We start from the raw sequence: 17,114 nt of genomic DNA on the forward strand, positions 1-17,114 counted from the left end.
TAGGACTGGAAGTATGTGTTTTGTCCCACCTTTTTACTCATCAGTAAATGTTCAAACTGCTGAAAGCCTGGTGTTACTCAAGTCCACAATAATCAACTGTTGTATATTGTAAGGGAGGCAGGAAGGGATTAAGAACAGGAAGAGGTTTTTTCCCCACCTCCTAATTTTTTGGAGTTTCCTTGATCTTCATACTTCTAAATGTATCAAACATGATAATTTCATGAATATATCAAATTATTCATAATACATTTTCAATTCTTATATTCTAGAAAAAAACCCAAAGTGACTCTTACAAGAGCACTTAAAAGTAAATGTTGAATCTGTTTCCATTTTCTCTATATGTCTATTCTTGATATATCTAGATATATATATCTAGCCTTGTTTTTCTCTAAATTTTTTTTCTGGAAATTTTATACCCATGTGCAAATCTCAGCTGTTGATTGATATGTGGTAGATTCTTCTCCTGGCCCTGTACTAATAATACTAAAGGCTAAACTCCGGGAATATAAGAATGTCTTTTTAAAGTCATTTTGCAACCTGAAGGCTGCTGTGACTTCCAGCAAGAAAACTTTCAGAACCTCTTGTCTGTGGTAACAGTGTAATAATAAAATCCTGGAAGACTTCTAATGCTGAGTTCCCATGAACCTGACTTTATTGAAATCCTCAGCTTATTTCCTTGCTCTCCAATTTATCTAAGAGACATCTTCCTCCTTTCCCTTCATTGCACCATCTAGAGCCTAAGCTTGCCTTGAGATCTATTCAAACTTTAAATAGAAGCACAGAGACAAGGTTCACCAGCAACCACTTCTACTTAAAGTTCCTTCAGTCCTGAGAGTCACTTGGGGCCAAGGGTGTGACACTTGCTAGAAAGGATTGCATGAGGATCAGGCCATTATGACCTGAGCGCCCTTTACCCTTGCCTCACTGGGAAGCTCTTCTCCCCTTCCAGTGGAAACTTGCCTTTCTCTTCCTTTTGGGTTGGTTTACATCAAGAGGCTGACATGCAGTTGCCAGTAGGTACTTTTCAGCAAAGTGAAGTATAAAGCTGAAAATCAATTAAGAAACTGAACCCTCTAATCTCGGCTTTGGAAGCATGTTAATCTTACCAAATGATAGGAAATCTTGTATTCTGAGGATCGTTAAATAGTTTCAGAAAAAATTAATTCCCTTAATAGGAACCATAATTTCATAGTAAGTGGTGGTGGTCGGGGACATGAGGTGTTGAGAGCTTTGTTTTTAAAGTGAAACTTTAATATTATAAAAATAAGTATTGAATATTTTATTTTTGTACCTATGCATCAGTTCTTTACATGAACAAAAATAGAATCAGGCATTCATTTTTTGGGGGGGCAGTGTAATTAACTCAATAAATAGTATAATAAAATAATAGACATCCTTATTTCCATTTTTGCAAGATTAATGGAGGGCCTCAGTTTTTCTCAAAGTCCTTCAAATTAATTCTCTTTTGAAACACCTCTTATGTCATCTTCCTGACCAGTTTCCTTGTTTCCAGTTGTTAACTGGTCCAGTCCTTATTTTTCAGACTCACTTGTGACCAAGGCATGTTTCCAAAATTTTTTCATTCACTTGAACTCTTGGATACTTGGCATGTTTTCCAAATCGGCTTTGCTTTGGATGGACAGTGCGCTGTCTGAAATATCAGGCAGTCAGTGAAAGTAGAGACAAACATAGAGCAAGTCAGGGACCTGTGTGGGAATCTGTTGATGAATGGTCAATTCTTTAGAAATTATTTTCATGTCTGATGACTTTGCTTTACTTCTAAGCCTTACAGCTGCAGGAACACAGGTCATGAGAATCTCACCCCATGATATATTTCATCATTCCACCAACCATATGTAGCAGGTTTGCTTTAGGTCTATTTGAAAATTTAAATGAGTTAAAATCAAATTATATATTAATGTTCTTAGAAGTGCTGGGAAAAGCATTGCTAAGAGAGGAGGTAAACTGCCAGAGGACTGTAGGCTTGTATACCACACTAGAAAATCATTGCAAGGAATTTGGCAGTGCTTGTTGGTTAACGACTAGATAAAAAATTCATAAACCATTTCCATGATGGACTCAGTTGTATTTTAAATATTCCTCTGTGAGATATTATCTCCTTTCCTGATTTACCATACAGTGAAGTACTGCTCACAGCACCACTCACATATTGACATATTGCACTTCCTTTATAAGTGATCATTGCGTTCACTGTATTTCCTGAAGGCTGCCCTCGGAGCCGGCTTCTCTGACAAGACTCCTGCTCACACTGTCACCATGGCTTGCATCTCTTCCAACCAAGCCATGACCACAGGTATGTTGTTTTTTTTTTTTGACAGCAGAAGGTACATGTTGGTTCTCCTTTGTCTTTTCTATGATCATTAAACATTATTCTTAACAGAAATAAATGATCTCTGAATTTGTGTGTTTCAGAAAATAAGGTACCATTTACATTTTTTTATTTTTGACAGTAGTTCTCCACCTTTTTCTTACCCTCCATACCTGAGGACCACAACCATTTGTGTAATTTCTTCATCAGTAGTGTGGCTGGCTATCACAGGGATTATTAAACAGAGGAGGTGCTTCTGGATTTGAGGCAGGAGGAGTTTATCACCTGCTAGGTTTTAAGATTAGGTGATTCTAGCATGATATTTCCCCATGAAGATGGTGGCCCTCCTCCCTCTATCATCATCATAGTGATAAATCACTGACTTGGATGGTACAGCTCTTTGCTCTACTTTCCCCCCACGTCTTGGCCTTTTTATAATTATTTACAAATTCTCACAACAAACTTACCAAATCTGTGGAACATTTTGTAGCACCAGCCCTTACTGTGAAAAGACAGGAAACCTGAAAGATACAGTGATCATGTACTCTCTTAGTGACATCAAGGCCAATAAAGGTGGCAGGGAATAAGCTGGAGGCAGAAATGGGGGCATTCTCCACTCCGCACAGCATGTGACTGCTTCCAGTTAGAGCAACATAATGCTTGCCCGTGGCCAGAGGGCAGGGGGCTGCCTTACATCTAAAAGCCATACTTTATCTAGATTGTAGTAGAAACCAAAGTTCTCTTTATAGGATAAAGAGTTGTTACCAAAACTGAAGCTGGGAACATATGAAATATGCCACATGTTCTACTTTAGATATTATTTGTTTGAGAATTGGTCCAGTCGATACTTCTGAAGGTTGATGTCCCTGTAGCCTGAATGAAACTTGTTTTTCTCTAGTGCATTGAATGTATTTTGAGTCATTCAAAAAAATTATCCTAATCCCTCTGAAAAGATAAAAACCAGCATTACACATGTTGTACAATGCTAATAACTATCGTACAATTTTTAAGTCCAGCCTAAATTTAAGAAAAATAAAAAGAAGCCTAAATTGCCAGTGGTCTGTTAGTTTATGCAACAGATACTCATGTGCATACAACCTGTGCCTGTGCCCTATAGCTGTCGGCCTGATTGCCTCCGGCCAGTGTGATGTGGTCGTGGCAGGTGGTGTAGAGTTGATGTCTGACATCCCTATTCGCCATTCAAGGAAAATGAGGAAAATGATGCTGGATCTCAATAAGGCCAAGACTCTGGCTCAGCGACTCTCTGTAATCTCTAAATTCAGATTGAATTTCCTGTCGCCAGAGGTAAGACTCCTGAATGCTAACATAAAGACTTGTGTTGCCAAAGCATCCCACTGCAGAGATTTAGTGTTAGATAAGATGGCATGGGTTCAGTTATGTTCTAATAGCTGTGAATTCTGTTAGTTACAAGAAAAGGTTAATTATTAGGTCAAGACAGAGAAAAAAATAGCAGAAGATTTGAATTTGTAAGCCCTTTTTAGAGATGCCTTGTGCACAAAGAACTTCCCTTGTCCTGATCTTGATTGATCGTACACTTTAACTTTCCCAGATAGCCCTAGGTGTGGTATAGCACCTGTTATATAACAGTGTACCTGGTCCCGATTATCTCCTTTCCCAGCTTCCTGCAGTGAGTGAGTTCTCCACCAGTGAGACCATGGGCCACTCTGCAGACCGATTGGCTGCTGCCTTTGCTATTTCTCGGGAGGAGCAGGATGAATACGCACTGCGCTCTCACAGCCTGGCCAAAAGGGCACAGGATGAAGGACTCCTTTCTGATGTTGTGCCCTTCAAAGTACCAGGTAAAACAGTTCACTCAGCTTTGTAAAGGGAAATGCTTCTTGATATTGTTAGAGAGTTCTGAATTTCTTCTAAAACTCCAAAAACCCTAAGTGACTTTTCAATGAATATTTCCAAAATACTCAGCTTTTATTCTTAAACATTGACTCAGGTTTCAATTTTTGTTGTAACATATGTAAGCATTTTAAAGAGATGTTTTATAAATCTCCTTTAGGTCTGGAAGATATATTTTAGTTCTTATGTGCATGCCTGTTTTTAAAGTTCTGTATTTATAAGACTTCTGTAAAGAAGAGCCAAATATAAATAAATATCTTAAGAAAATAAGTTATCCTTTTTAATGTTAAATCATTTAGATTATTTCCCAAATGTCTTAAGAGTTTGCTTTCATATTTGGTAATATCTTGATAACTATAAAGAGCCTTCTTTTTAGTGAATAGTTATGGTTTATATTTTATTTGTTCTTGTAATTTTAAAGCATATTTCTCTGTAGAAGCTATATAATGCTTATTGAGCTTAGAGTTAAAAATTTCATATTTTTATAGGAAGAGATACAGTTACACAAGATAATGGCATTCGTCCTTCCTCTCTGGATCAGATGGCCAAACTAAAACCTGCATTCATCAAGCCCTATGGCACAGTGACAGCTGCAAATTCTTCTTTCCTGGTAACTATGTGTGCTATTTAATGGCAACCCACTCCAGTGTTCTTGCCTGGAGCATCCCAGGGCCGGGGGAGCCTGGTGTCTATGGGGCTGCACAGAGTCGGACACGACTGAAGCGACGCAGCAGCAGCAGCAGCAGCAGCAATGATCTTTTATATTTGTGTATTCTCAATAGGAAAGCCTAAAATAAATGTACTTGTGTGTATTACGAATAGAGACTTAAAAACATACTTACTCAGACTTCCCTGGTGGCAATGTGGATAAGAATCCACCTGCCAGTGCAGGGGACACAGGTTCAATCTGTGGTCTGGGAAGATTCCACTGGCTGTGGAGCAACTAAACTTATGCACCACAACTATTGAGCCAGAGCTCTAGAGCCCACCAGCCGCAACTACGGAATGAGAGTCATTTCCTAGGCAGGTTGGTAAGTCCAGGGGTCCCCAAGGAGAGAGGGGTCTGGAATTCTCAAGGAGGAAGAAAGGACAAACTTTTTTTTTTTTCCTCTACATTCCTTAGGATTATATAACAATAATGTATCCTGCCTGAGGACAGTCTCTGGATTAAACCTTCTGGCTAATCCTGTTATCTTAAAGTAAATTATGGGAGTAGGTCTGCTGAGGTCTTTACAACCTCCAGACATTCTTTTGATTCATTGTAATGACTAATTGGAGAGTGTATAACTCCATTGCTAACACTAACACTTTCTGCCCCCTTCTGATGCCTATGTCAGAAGCTTTCTCTATCTCCTTTATACTTTAATAAAACTTTAGTACGCAAAAGCTCTGAGGTTTCAAGCCTCGTCTGTGGCCCCAGATTGAATTCTTCTCCTCTGGAGGCCAAGAATCCTGGCCTATTTTCGTGGTTCAGCAACAACTTTTCATGAGCCCACCTGCCTCAGCTACTGTTGGCCACAGCTACTGTTGGCCACAGCCCACATGCCTAGAGCCTGTGCTCCACAACAAAGAGAGCCACCACAATGAGAAGCCTGCCCACCACAACTAGGGAGTAGCCCCCACTTGCCACAACTAGAGAAAGCCCTTACGCAGCAACAAAGACCCAACACAGCCAAAAATAAATAAAATATACTTACCTATTACAAAGACTATTAAAATAGAATCAGTTTTTAAAGCTATGAAAGTCACCTGATCCAGTCAGCATTCTAATACAAAAACACTGTTCTCAAAAAAAAAAAAGCTGTTCTCTTCAGTCACTTCAGCAGTCAAAAAATTTTGCCTGCCTGTGCTGGGCACTGGAGATAAAAAGAATAGTTAATTGTAGTGAGAAAGTTCTGTGATGACTGTAAGCATTGACTCTTGGAGAAGATACATAGTTGGGTGAGTAAGAGAGTCTTCTTAGAGGAGGTAATACTTCATCAGTGAATCTTGAAGGAAGAGTACAAGCCAATTCAAGAAGTGTATAAAAGGCTTTCTAGGCAAAGGGAATGGCAAATGCAACTTTGAGAGTTAGGAGAGCAAAGGGCCTCTGGAGAAAAGCCTGGTCGGAACACAGGATATGAATTTAGGGAGTCGTCTACAACTTGGAGGACAGGGAAACCTGGCGTGCTGCAGTCCATGGGGTCACAGAGAGTCTGATACAACTTAGCAACTGAGCAACATAGACTTGAAAAGTAGGCAGAGAGAATGACAAGATACTTTTTCTAGTTTTGATTGTTAGAAAATTATGTTTTATGCTGACCCCCAAATTACTTTCCTGTAAGCATCATGGAGTAAATCTACCCGCATTTTTGGTTGTTATTTTACTTATATGCAGGTAGCTTCATGTCCTTGCTTGGGTTTTTTTTCTTTCCTCCTCTATTAAATGTCCCTCTGGATTCTGCTTCTGCTGTGAGATGTGATTTCCCTCCTACTACCTTGGGTGTAGTCTTCAGGATATAGTTAATCTGGTCAGTGTTTCTTTTTACAGTATCATTCTCCTACCCAGACATACAGTCTAGAAAGAAACACAGGCAAATGTTTGACTTATTTGACCTTGATAAATGACAATTTAATGCCTGCTCTTGAGCTTAGGAAAGAATACCTGAGGTGATTTTAACAGGATGGTGTACCACCTGGTAAAGCCTGAGCAGTGAAGGACTGGTTAGGTGGTTATTTCTAAAACCAAATTGGATGATAGGTTCATATGGCATCGGTTACACTCTTGGCAGATCTGAACCCCCTTAAATACTTGTGAGGTGTGCAGAAGGTTCAGGTTTATTCATCAAAATCAGAAACACAAGTCATTAGAGGTAATACATCACAGATACATGGGTTTTCAGAGATGCTGTTAATGCACCGTATTCATTGCAGTTTTTCACAATTGCACATTGAATATAGTAATGTGATGTTATTAGGTATAGTCACCTGTGTTTCCAGACTTTATGGCCACCTTATTGGTAGTGGCTGCATAGCCTCTTCAGAGTTACTGAGTTACAAAAATATGGTCTGAAATTACGGTAGAGATTGTTTTAATTTTGTCAATTCTAGAGAGTAGTTTCTTTTCCTTTGGAATTTTTGTGGGGTTTTTTTTTTTTTTTTTTTTTTAGCTTTTTCTTTTGAAACAGTAGTAAAGGGCTTTTGTGAGTAGTACTAATTTGTCCCTCACTTCTTCTTCTTGGTTTGCTTGTTATAGAGTCTTTAAATTGAAGAAAATCATGTACAAGCCACAGGCAGGAAACAGCTGAGAAGCAGTCCAGAAAATATAAAAATAAATCAGCAAAGAAGAGATTTTGGGGAGGATTAATTCATAAAATTCCTCATATTCTGTGCCAAAAGCAAAAAACTTCTAGTTTATTATGAATACATATTGAGTTACCAATTCTCGTCATTCATTTTGATAATTATGATACTTTTTGAATAGACTTTTCTACCCTCATCTGCCAAAAATGGGTCAGTGTGTGTGTAAAATTGTGACTTAATGATGGATAAAATGGAAAGATTTTGTTACAGAGAGTCACTCTGTAAGTGTGATGCATTGGTAAATTGAGGAACAGAGTATAGAAGACGGCTGAAGAAATAGCACCAGGTAGGCTGCAGTTATTTTAACATTTTTGTTCCAATTAATATTTCAGACTGATGGTGCGTCTGCAGTGCTGATTATGGCAGAGGAAAAAGCTCTGGCCATGGGTTATAAGCCGAAGGCATATCTGAGGTAAAGTAAGTATTCAAGTAAGTTTCCTCTGGTTTCTTTACTTTAGTACAGAGCTCACCCTTCTGTTTTATACCTAGGGATTTCATGTACGTGTCCCAGGATCCAAAAGATCAGCTTTTACTTGGGTAGGTAGCAATGTATATTCTTGGATTATTCTAGAAAATATTGGTTACCCATGTTTATTACATAGATTTTAAAAGTATATAAAGCACTGAGTTCATAATTGTTTTGTAAGTTGGGTTTTTAAATTATAATCCTTTATGTTGTATTACCGTTTTATAACTTTTCTACTTTTTCCTATGCTTTTCTACTAGTTATCACATATATACAACTTTATATCCTTTTTTACATTAAGATGTCATAAGCATGTTTTTATACTGCTACTTACTCTGCAACACAATCAGAATAGCTTTTTATGAAAGCCTCCCAATGTTTAGATAGACTCCTCTCCCTTCCTCACAAGGCTGTACCTTCACTAGCCTCCATCATGTCACTTAACTAGCCATGCCCCTTATGCTCTGCCGTTTGAGCTCTGTGTTCTTCTGGCTCTTCACATGATTAACTTGCCCTTCTCTTTTATTGTCTACTTGCTTATTATCTCTTTCTCTGAGTCTAGAATATCGACTGCAGAGGGCAGAGGCCGTGTCTGTTCAGATTACTGTTGTATCAACAACACTTTGTTTGTACAGTAGAATCAGTGAATGAGTAGAGGACCTTCTAATAACTGTGTAAAATTCAGTTTGGGAAATATGAAAGAGTTCTTTAGTTAAAAATGAAAGTTTTAATATCGTATCACTGAGTTTTTTCTTTTCAGACCAACATATGCTACTCCAAAAGTTCTGGAAAAGGCAGGATTAACAATGAATGATATTGATGCTTTTGAATTTCATGAAGCTTTCTCAGTAAGTCACTTTAAAGACACATATCAAAGGACTATAATCATTTAATATGTGTGAAACAAGTAGAGCTTTATGTTTGAAGTACTGACTTAACACTACTGGGAGGAAATCCAGGGCTACACCCACAGTGTTGAAAAACATATCTTTTGAAGCTATCTCTTTGAGGCCCTTCAGAAGTATCAGGTTGTTTCTTTAGAAAATATTCACGGAAAACTGATTTAAATATTTGCTTAGCACTGAAGTTAGATTCATGCATGAAAGAAAGTCTTGAGGGATTTTACTACAAGAAGGTTCTTATTGATTTATTTTCCTTTCTAGGGTCAGATTTTGGCTAATTTGAAGGCCATGGATTCTGATTGGTTTGCACAAAACTACATGGGTAGAAAAGCCAAGGTAAGTTTCTGGTTAAAAATATGCTTGAGGAAAAAAAAGATAGGCTTGAGGGATTTTCCTGGCAGTCCAGTGGTTAAGGCTCCATTCTTCCATTGCATGGGGTGTGGGTTCTATCCCTGGTCGGGGAATTAAGATCCTGCATGCCACACAGTGTGGCCTCCCCCGCCCCTGCAAAGCAAACCTTTGAATTTCCAAAGCACTATAATATTTGGAACTTTAATACCTGCTAATAAAAATATGAAGAGGAAGGCTGCTGCTTCTTAGGAAAATTTTTGAGTGTTATTTCATGTATTTATTTCTTAGTTGAAGAATAGCTCCTGGAAATTCTTCAGAAAAAATAAAAGCAAAAATTCAAATTGTCTTTGGTTCATCCACTCTGATGTCAGATGAAAAATAAACAGGGCCCTTGGCCTTCAGAATTGATTTGGAATTTCTTTTGTAGTAAAATAGTATATGGTGGGTCTTTAAGAAAGTTATTTCCCTCTGTTGCTATTACATCTGTTACTCAGAGCCTGGCCTGATTTTTAAGTAAATTCACCTTTTTATTTGTGTTTATTTTTGTGGGAGCCAGGTTGGATTGCCTCCTTTGGAGAAGTTTAACAACTGGGGTGGATCACTGTCCCTGGGGCACCCGTTTGGAGCCACTGGCTGTCGGTTGGTCATGGCAGCTGCCAACAGGTTACGGAAGGAAGGAGGCCAGTATGGTCTAGTTGCCGCCTGTGCAGCTGGAGGGCAGGTAGGTCACAGAAGCTTAATACCTTCCAGAAAGGTATTTTCTTAGAAACAAACTCATCCAAGAATGTTTGATTTATCTTAATTTGAAACAGTCTTAGAGTGATTTTTCTGATGACACACAACTGGAAAAAAAAAAGCCCATTTTTGAGGGCCGGGGAGTACAGCTTCAATCCTGAGAGTAGTTTGAACGAAAGAAGCTATTTAAATCCAAATTTTTTTCCCCCTAAAATAATGTTTACAGGTTTTATTTATGTGCTTATTATCGAAATTATGGAAAATACAAAAAGTATGTAGAAAATAAGACTAGAATCACTTCCCCTCATCAGATACTATCATTAATCATACTTTGATATATTTTCTTCTTTAATAATAAAATTTTATTCATTTATTTAGTCACCTTGAGACCTTATCTATAAAATCTCTCCAAGAGGAAAACTGTGTTTCTTGAGAAGTGAACTGTACAATGGAGAATTAATTTACCTCTGGATAACTTATTGCTATTTAGCTGGGGAAAATTTTGTTTTCTACAGATTTTTTCTATCTGTTTTACTTGTGTTACCAACAAAACTTCCTACCTGTAGCATTTCACTGTGGGACTACAATCCAAAGGAAGGCAGGCTGTAATCTGTTTTTTTTTTTTTTCAACCCTGCTGGAAACAGATTTGATTTTTCACCAGATAATAGAATCTATTTGTTGCTGACCAAGATGAATAAGATATGTAAAAGTATAAACATCTTGCATTTAAAAGCCTTTATTTATGGCTTTTCCTCCAAGACTTTGAAAAAGCAAGGGGTCAGTTATATTTAGGTTAGAATCTTTTAGACTTCATGATCGGAAGTATTTTCTAAACTGGGTAACTTCGTTTATGGAAAACCATGGTTGGTCAGGACTGGAGCCCTCCTTCTTATCTTTCTATGCCAAGACTCACTGGGGGAGATAACTGGTGCACAATGTTGTACATAGTGCATAGTCCACACCAGTCAGTGTCCTTTGGTTTTGAGTGTTTGTTCCCTAGTTTTTTAATCTAGCACATAGAGGATTAGTAACCTAATACTAGATGGTTTTGTAAATGAACAAAGAATAATATCCAATGTTGTTACTTTCCTCCAGAAGTTTAAGTGTAGTGAGGAAGGAGATGATGCATTCTAGACACTAGATTCAGCTTGGCATTGTTTCATCAAGCGCCAAGTGAGTGCTGTATAGACATGATTAGATCAGAGGAGGAGTTCGTCATTGGATCTAGAGCAGGATTTCTCAGCTTTGGCAGTAGTAACACTTTGGGCTAGATAATTCTTTGTTTGGCTGGCAGGATTATGCTGTGTGTTGTAGAGTGTTTAGCATGGTCTCTGTCCACTAGATAACAGTAGCAAACAACCCCCTTCATTACCCCCTCTCCCTGTCTCACCATATACACACAGTTGGGACAACCAAAAATATCTCCAGACATTGCTAAATGTCCTCTGGGGAGGGTGGGGAGCAAAATCACTGCAGCTGGGAATCACTGACATAGAATAGTATAATAGATTTGGAACATGAAAATAACACAGCTTAAATAAAACAGGAGAAGGAATATTCTAACTTCTTATGTATCCTTCTAGGACAACCCCAAGTCAGTCAGACCTTCCCACCCCTGTTCTTTTGTTTGCTTGTGCCTGTATCAAGGGTATTTAACAGTTTGTTTACTACAGTGTATACTAGATTGAGGATAGAGACCATGTAGCAAAACCTTGTACCCACACAGTGTTTAACTCGGTGCCTTATAAGTAATAGTTCCTTAATAAATATTGTGGGGATTGAATTGAATCTAGAAGTAGGGAGATTAGTTAAAACTGTTAACTGGATTGATAACAGTCCAGAAGAATGATTATGATTATCAGATAGGATTTAGACTCGTGACATCATACATTTCTATACTAGGGTTAAACTAGGGAGGTAACTGTACTGTGCCTAGTGCTTGGGAAGGGGTTTTCTGCCTTTTGACTATTGTGGGACCGCAGCTCATCATCTCCACATGCATAGCGTAGTAAAGAAGAGACCAGGCTTTGGAATCATCTGGTTTCCAGTCCTGACCCTGTTATTTGATAGCTTTCTGGATTTGGGTGAGTAATGTAACCTTTTTACATTTTTTAACTAAAAAGCCCCCATTTTTCTCATCTTTCTCACAAGAAAGAAAGCTGTTGTCAAATTCACTGTATCATGTTTATTTTTATACAGCTAAAAAAAGCCACTGTGGCTTATTTTAATAGCAGCCACTTATGGAGCATCTACTAGAAATCAGACTCTACTAGGCAGACTTTGATATACATGTGTATGCATGTATGTGTGTGGTGTATGTACACACACACATTGTATGCTATCACTTAATTTAATGCTCACAAAAATACTTTGATGTGGGCACCATGAGCCCCATTTTATAGAGGAAGTTGAGGTTCAGAGTGGCTAATAACTTTCCCAAGATCACACAGTGTTTGAATGGCAGTCAGGATTGAGTTCCAAAGCCTGTACTTTTCCGTGGTTCTCTGCTGCCTCCATACTGGCTGGATTCATGCCTTTCATTGCTCTAACTAGACTTCTTTTTTCTTTTATAGGGCCATGCTATGATAGTGGAAGCTTATCCAAAATAATAGATCCAGAAGAGATGACCTGGAGTTTCTGTGCAGCACTCGGCCTAGGCAATGCCATTTCAATGCACTATTCAATGACATCTCTAGTTCCCAGCTCCTCTTAGGAAAGCAAAATTTGTGGCCTTTTGTTCAATACTTTGCAATTAAGCCTTTCCAGTGTTCTGAGCTTTCTAAGAATCACAGCTTACTACTCTTTCAGGGATTCCTTAGTTACCAGAATCTCTCACAGTGATAAGTTCAAGCAATTGTGTTTGGTCTCTGTTTTCATTAAGGACTGAATTAGTGGCTACAGTTTTGGAAAGAGACTAGGTGAGATTTGGGATCACCTTTGTAACATTTGCAAATTATAACTCATTCCTATTTGTGACCTAACGATAAACGTTTTCTATAAAACACAAAACCAGTGTGCCTAAATTAACTTAATTATGGGGAAATAATTCAGAATCTAAGCATCACTGAAAATTTACAGTAAATGTTTAGATGTATAAATACCTTGTTAAAAGTGTTAGTTGTTCACTCATGTCCAGCTCTGTGACCCCATGGACTGTAGCCTGCCAGGCTCCTCTGTCCATGAAATTCTCCAGGCAAGAATACTGGGGTAGGTTGCCATTCCCTTCTCCAGAGGATCTTCCTAATGCAGGGATCTAACCCACATCTACATTGCATGCAGATTCTTTACCATCCGAGCCAACAGGAAAGCCCATGTTGGTTAACCTTAATAAAGTAGAAAAGTTTGAGAACCATTTGTCTTATTAGAGGTAAGAGGTGGTTCTCTTGTTTTAGGGACAGATTTTGCCTTGGACTGCTCATTTGTAACTTCTAACCATTTTGGTCTACCATGAGGCTGCTAGGAACACCTACTTTAGAATAACACCATTTTTTCCCCATTGCCCATTTGAAGTAAATTTATTTTATTACTGTTTGAAGATGTTTCTGTTTGCCAGGTGTAAAGAAGTTTTAAAAATTTGGGCCACATACTAAAAATCCTCTCAGTTTTTTGACAACCAAACTGCATTGAATAACATGTATGCTCGTACCTTGAAGCAAAGTCTCAGCTGCAACCATTTATGTGAATGTCGTTTAGATGTTTGAAAGTTACTGGCAATCAGAATCATTCTCTAGTTCAGGGACAGTTTGGGAAAGGAAGCAAGTGCTAACCTCTTAAAAGGTTATTTGAGGATTCCAGCATCATTTCCCCATGATTTCATTCTACATAATGTGAATTTTGGAGAAGGCAATGGCAACCCACTCCAGTACTCTTGCCTGGAAAATCCCATGGAAGGAGGGGCCTGGTGGGCTGCAGTCCATGGGGTCGCTAGGAGTCGGACACAACTGAGCAACTTCACTTTCACTTTTCACTTTCATGCATTGGAGAAGGAAATGGCAACCCACTCCAGTGTTCTTGCCTGGAGAATCCCGGGGACGGAGGAGCCTGGTGGGCTGCCGTCTATGGGGTTGCACAGAGTCGGACACGACTGAAGCGACTTAGCAGCAGCAGCAGCAGCAGCAACATGAATTTTTAATACTGTAAATCAGTGTATTTACAAATCACAAGTATTTATTCTAGATAAGTGAAATATAAAAGGTAAAAAACTTTTTTCAATTTAGGGAAAAATACCGCTATTGGGATGGGTACTTTTTTTTAAACAAGACAGTAAAAGTGTTACCATAAAAGAGAAGATGTATAAGTTGGCTTAAGATAAAATAAGTATGTTTGTTCTTTATATGATAGAGTAGCAAGACAAGCCACAAATGTGGTGAAGATACAGATACAACTTAACAAAGAATGTGCATATATATATATACATCTTACAAAGGTATATTATACCCGTGATAGAGATATCTCTTTTATATCTTTGTCATATACATAGGATAGATATCTTACAAAATATGTATGATATAGATATATTTTACAAAGGATCTGGGATGTATACAGAATTCCTATAAATGAGTAAGAAGAGAAATAGCATGGTAAAAACTGGCAAAAGATATTAACAGGTATTTTTTTTTAGAAAATAATACACAAATGGAGAATAAACATAAAAAGATGCTCATATGCTCCTTAGTCATCAAGAAAAGCCAAACTAAGATCATGATGAGGTATTAGTTTATGCCTACTAGACTGGCAAAAATGAACAGGACTGAGAACACTAAGCGTTAGTGAGGATGTGGACAACAGGGACTTTTTATACCTGCTGGTAAGAATGCAAATTGCTACAACCATTGTAGAAAACAGTCTTGCATTATCTTGTACATTTGAATATGACACATGGCTTATAATCTAGCATGTCCGCTCTTAGGTATATTTCCTGAAGAAACTTGCACACGAGTTATCAGGAGACATGTATAAGAGTGATGATAGCAGCATTGCTCTTTAATAGCAAAATATTATAAATAACAAATGTTCATCCACAGCAAAATTTCAAAAACAAGCAAAACTAAGTATACTCCTAGGATGCTTACATATGAGATGAAAATATTTTGCAAAACAAGAAAAAAAAGAAGTCTTATTGAAGAATTCCAAATAATATGTGTAGACCCTATACTCCAGCAGGTGGAGCATGCCCTTCCCCAGGTGAGTGTGGGCTGAACTTAGTGACTCAACTCCAAAAAATAAAGTCTGAAGATGGAAAACCAGGCAGCCTTACAGTGGAGAAACCTGGCAGACACTAGCTTAACTAAGAGCCCAGGGTTATCATCATAGTGCTGGCATGTGGATATCACAGACCTGATGGTATGATGTAATCAAAAGGGCCCTTCTCCTTAGTGGTATTCTTTCCGAGTACGCATAACCTAGTTGAATCTTTAGACAACATCAGACTAAACTGAGGGACATTCTACAAAATTCTTGCCAATACACAAAACTATCAAGGTTGTGAAAAACTGTCACAGACCAGAGATCTGACAACTAAAGGTAATGTATCCTGGGTGAACACTAATAAACTGATGAAATTTGAATGAAATCTGGGGTTTAAAAAGGAACCCAGATAAAGGAACACATATATGGTGAAATTATTTTTGAGAAGAGTGCCAAGACTATTTAGTGGGGTAAGGACAGTATTTTCAACAAATGGTGTTGGGAAAATTGTATATACACATGCAAAATAATGAAGTTGGACCCCTGCCTTACACTATACAAAATGAACTCAAAACAGATCAAAAACACAAACATAAGAACTAAAATGATAAAACTCTTAAGAAAGAAATGGGGAAACCTACATGATACTGGGTCTGGCAGTGATTCTTGGATATGACACCAAAAGCACAGGAAAGAAAAAAAAATTGGAGTTCATAAAAAAACATTGGTACATCAGAGGACATGTTGAAAACAACCTATGAAATGGGGGAAAATAGAAATCACATCTGATAAGGGTTATTAATTCAGAGTGTATAAAGAACTACAACTCAACATCTAGAAAAACAACCCAGTTTAAAAATTGGCCAATGATTTGAATAGGCATTTCTCTAGAGAAGATATACAGTGAACCATGAGCACATGAAAAGATATTTTGCATCACTAGTCATTGGAGAAATGCAAATCAAACTGTGACTTCACAGCCAGATGAATGGCTACTTAAAAAAAAAAAAACCAGCCCTGAAAATAACAAGTGTTGATGAGGATATGGAGAAATTGAAACCTTTGTGTACTACTGATGGGAATTTAAAATTGTGCAGATGGAATGGAAAATAGTATAGCAGTTCCTCAAAAAATTAAAGGTACAATTGTCATATGACCTAGCAGTTTCTAGTATATATCCAAAATAATTGAAAGCAGGGTCTCAGAAATATTTATACACCCATGTTCATAACAGCATTATGCACAATTACTAAAACTTGAAAACAACATGTGTTCATTGATGGACCAATGGATGAATAAAAGGAAGGCAATCCTGTCACATGTTACAACATGGATAAACCTTGAGGATATGCTAAGTGAAACAAGCCAGTTACAAAAGACAAATACTGTATGATTCCACTTGTATCACGTATTTAAATATTCAGAACAAATTCTTAAGGACAGTAGAATGGTGGTTGCCAGGGCTTGGATGGGTGATGAGTTGTTTAGTGGGTACAGAGTTTCTGTTTTGAAAAATGAAAAGAATTCTGAAGGTTGGTTGCACAGCAATGTGAATGTACTTAATGTTACTGAACTGTATATTTTAAAATGGTTAAAGTGATAAATTTTATGTGTATTTTATCACAGTTAAAAAAAATTTTTTTTTAAGGTAAGGGAAAACGTTCAGAACGGAGGTTACCTCTAGGTAGGGGGCAGTGGAACTGGATTGGAAAGGAGCACATAGGTTAAAGCTATGTACCATTTCAAAATATTTTATACATACAAGAGACACCTGCGTTACTTTCATTTGCATGATGGCTACAAAAGCCCATCCTTGGCTGTGGTGATTACAGTTGTCTCCTTGATGTTTGTTCTTAAATAGCTGAAACTGGTTATATTCTTCGTAAAGATCCCAACTTAAAGTGTCTTTTCATGTAAAACTTTAATTAC

At 37.8% G+C, this 17,114-nt stretch overlaps 1 protein-coding gene across 3 annotated transcripts in view; it reads left to right on the forward strand.

Annotated features, from left to right (window-relative positions):
• HADHB (hydroxyacyl-CoA dehydrogenase trifunctional multienzyme complex subunit beta) overlaps positions 1-17,114 on the forward strand; it is a 32,675-nt gene extending 15,561 nt beyond the window's left edge. For 2 of the 3 annotated variants that reach the window (XM_068964252.1, XM_068964259.1), the window contains exons 7-15: positions 2,227-2,314; positions 3,447-3,634; positions 3,969-4,149; positions 4,690-4,811; positions 7,876-7,955; positions 8,033-8,080; positions 8,770-8,857; positions 9,173-9,247; positions 9,819-12,561. In XM_068964252.1, the coding sequence (XP_068820353.1) occupies positions 2,227-2,314; positions 3,447-3,634; positions 3,969-4,149; positions 4,690-4,811; positions 7,876-7,955; positions 8,033-8,080; positions 8,770-8,857; positions 9,173-9,247; positions 9,819-10,028 (1,080 nt within the window). In that variant the 3' untranslated portion in view covers positions 10,029-12,561. The other variant, XM_068964268.1, reaches the window with a different exon arrangement.

The sequence above is a fragment of the Capricornis sumatraensis genome, chromosome 1 (assembly GCF_032405125.1).
Source record: "Capricornis sumatraensis isolate serow.1 chromosome 1, serow.2, whole genome shotgun sequence".
Taxonomy (NCBI): domain Eukaryota; kingdom Metazoa; phylum Chordata; class Mammalia; order Artiodactyla; family Bovidae; genus Capricornis; species Capricornis sumatraensis.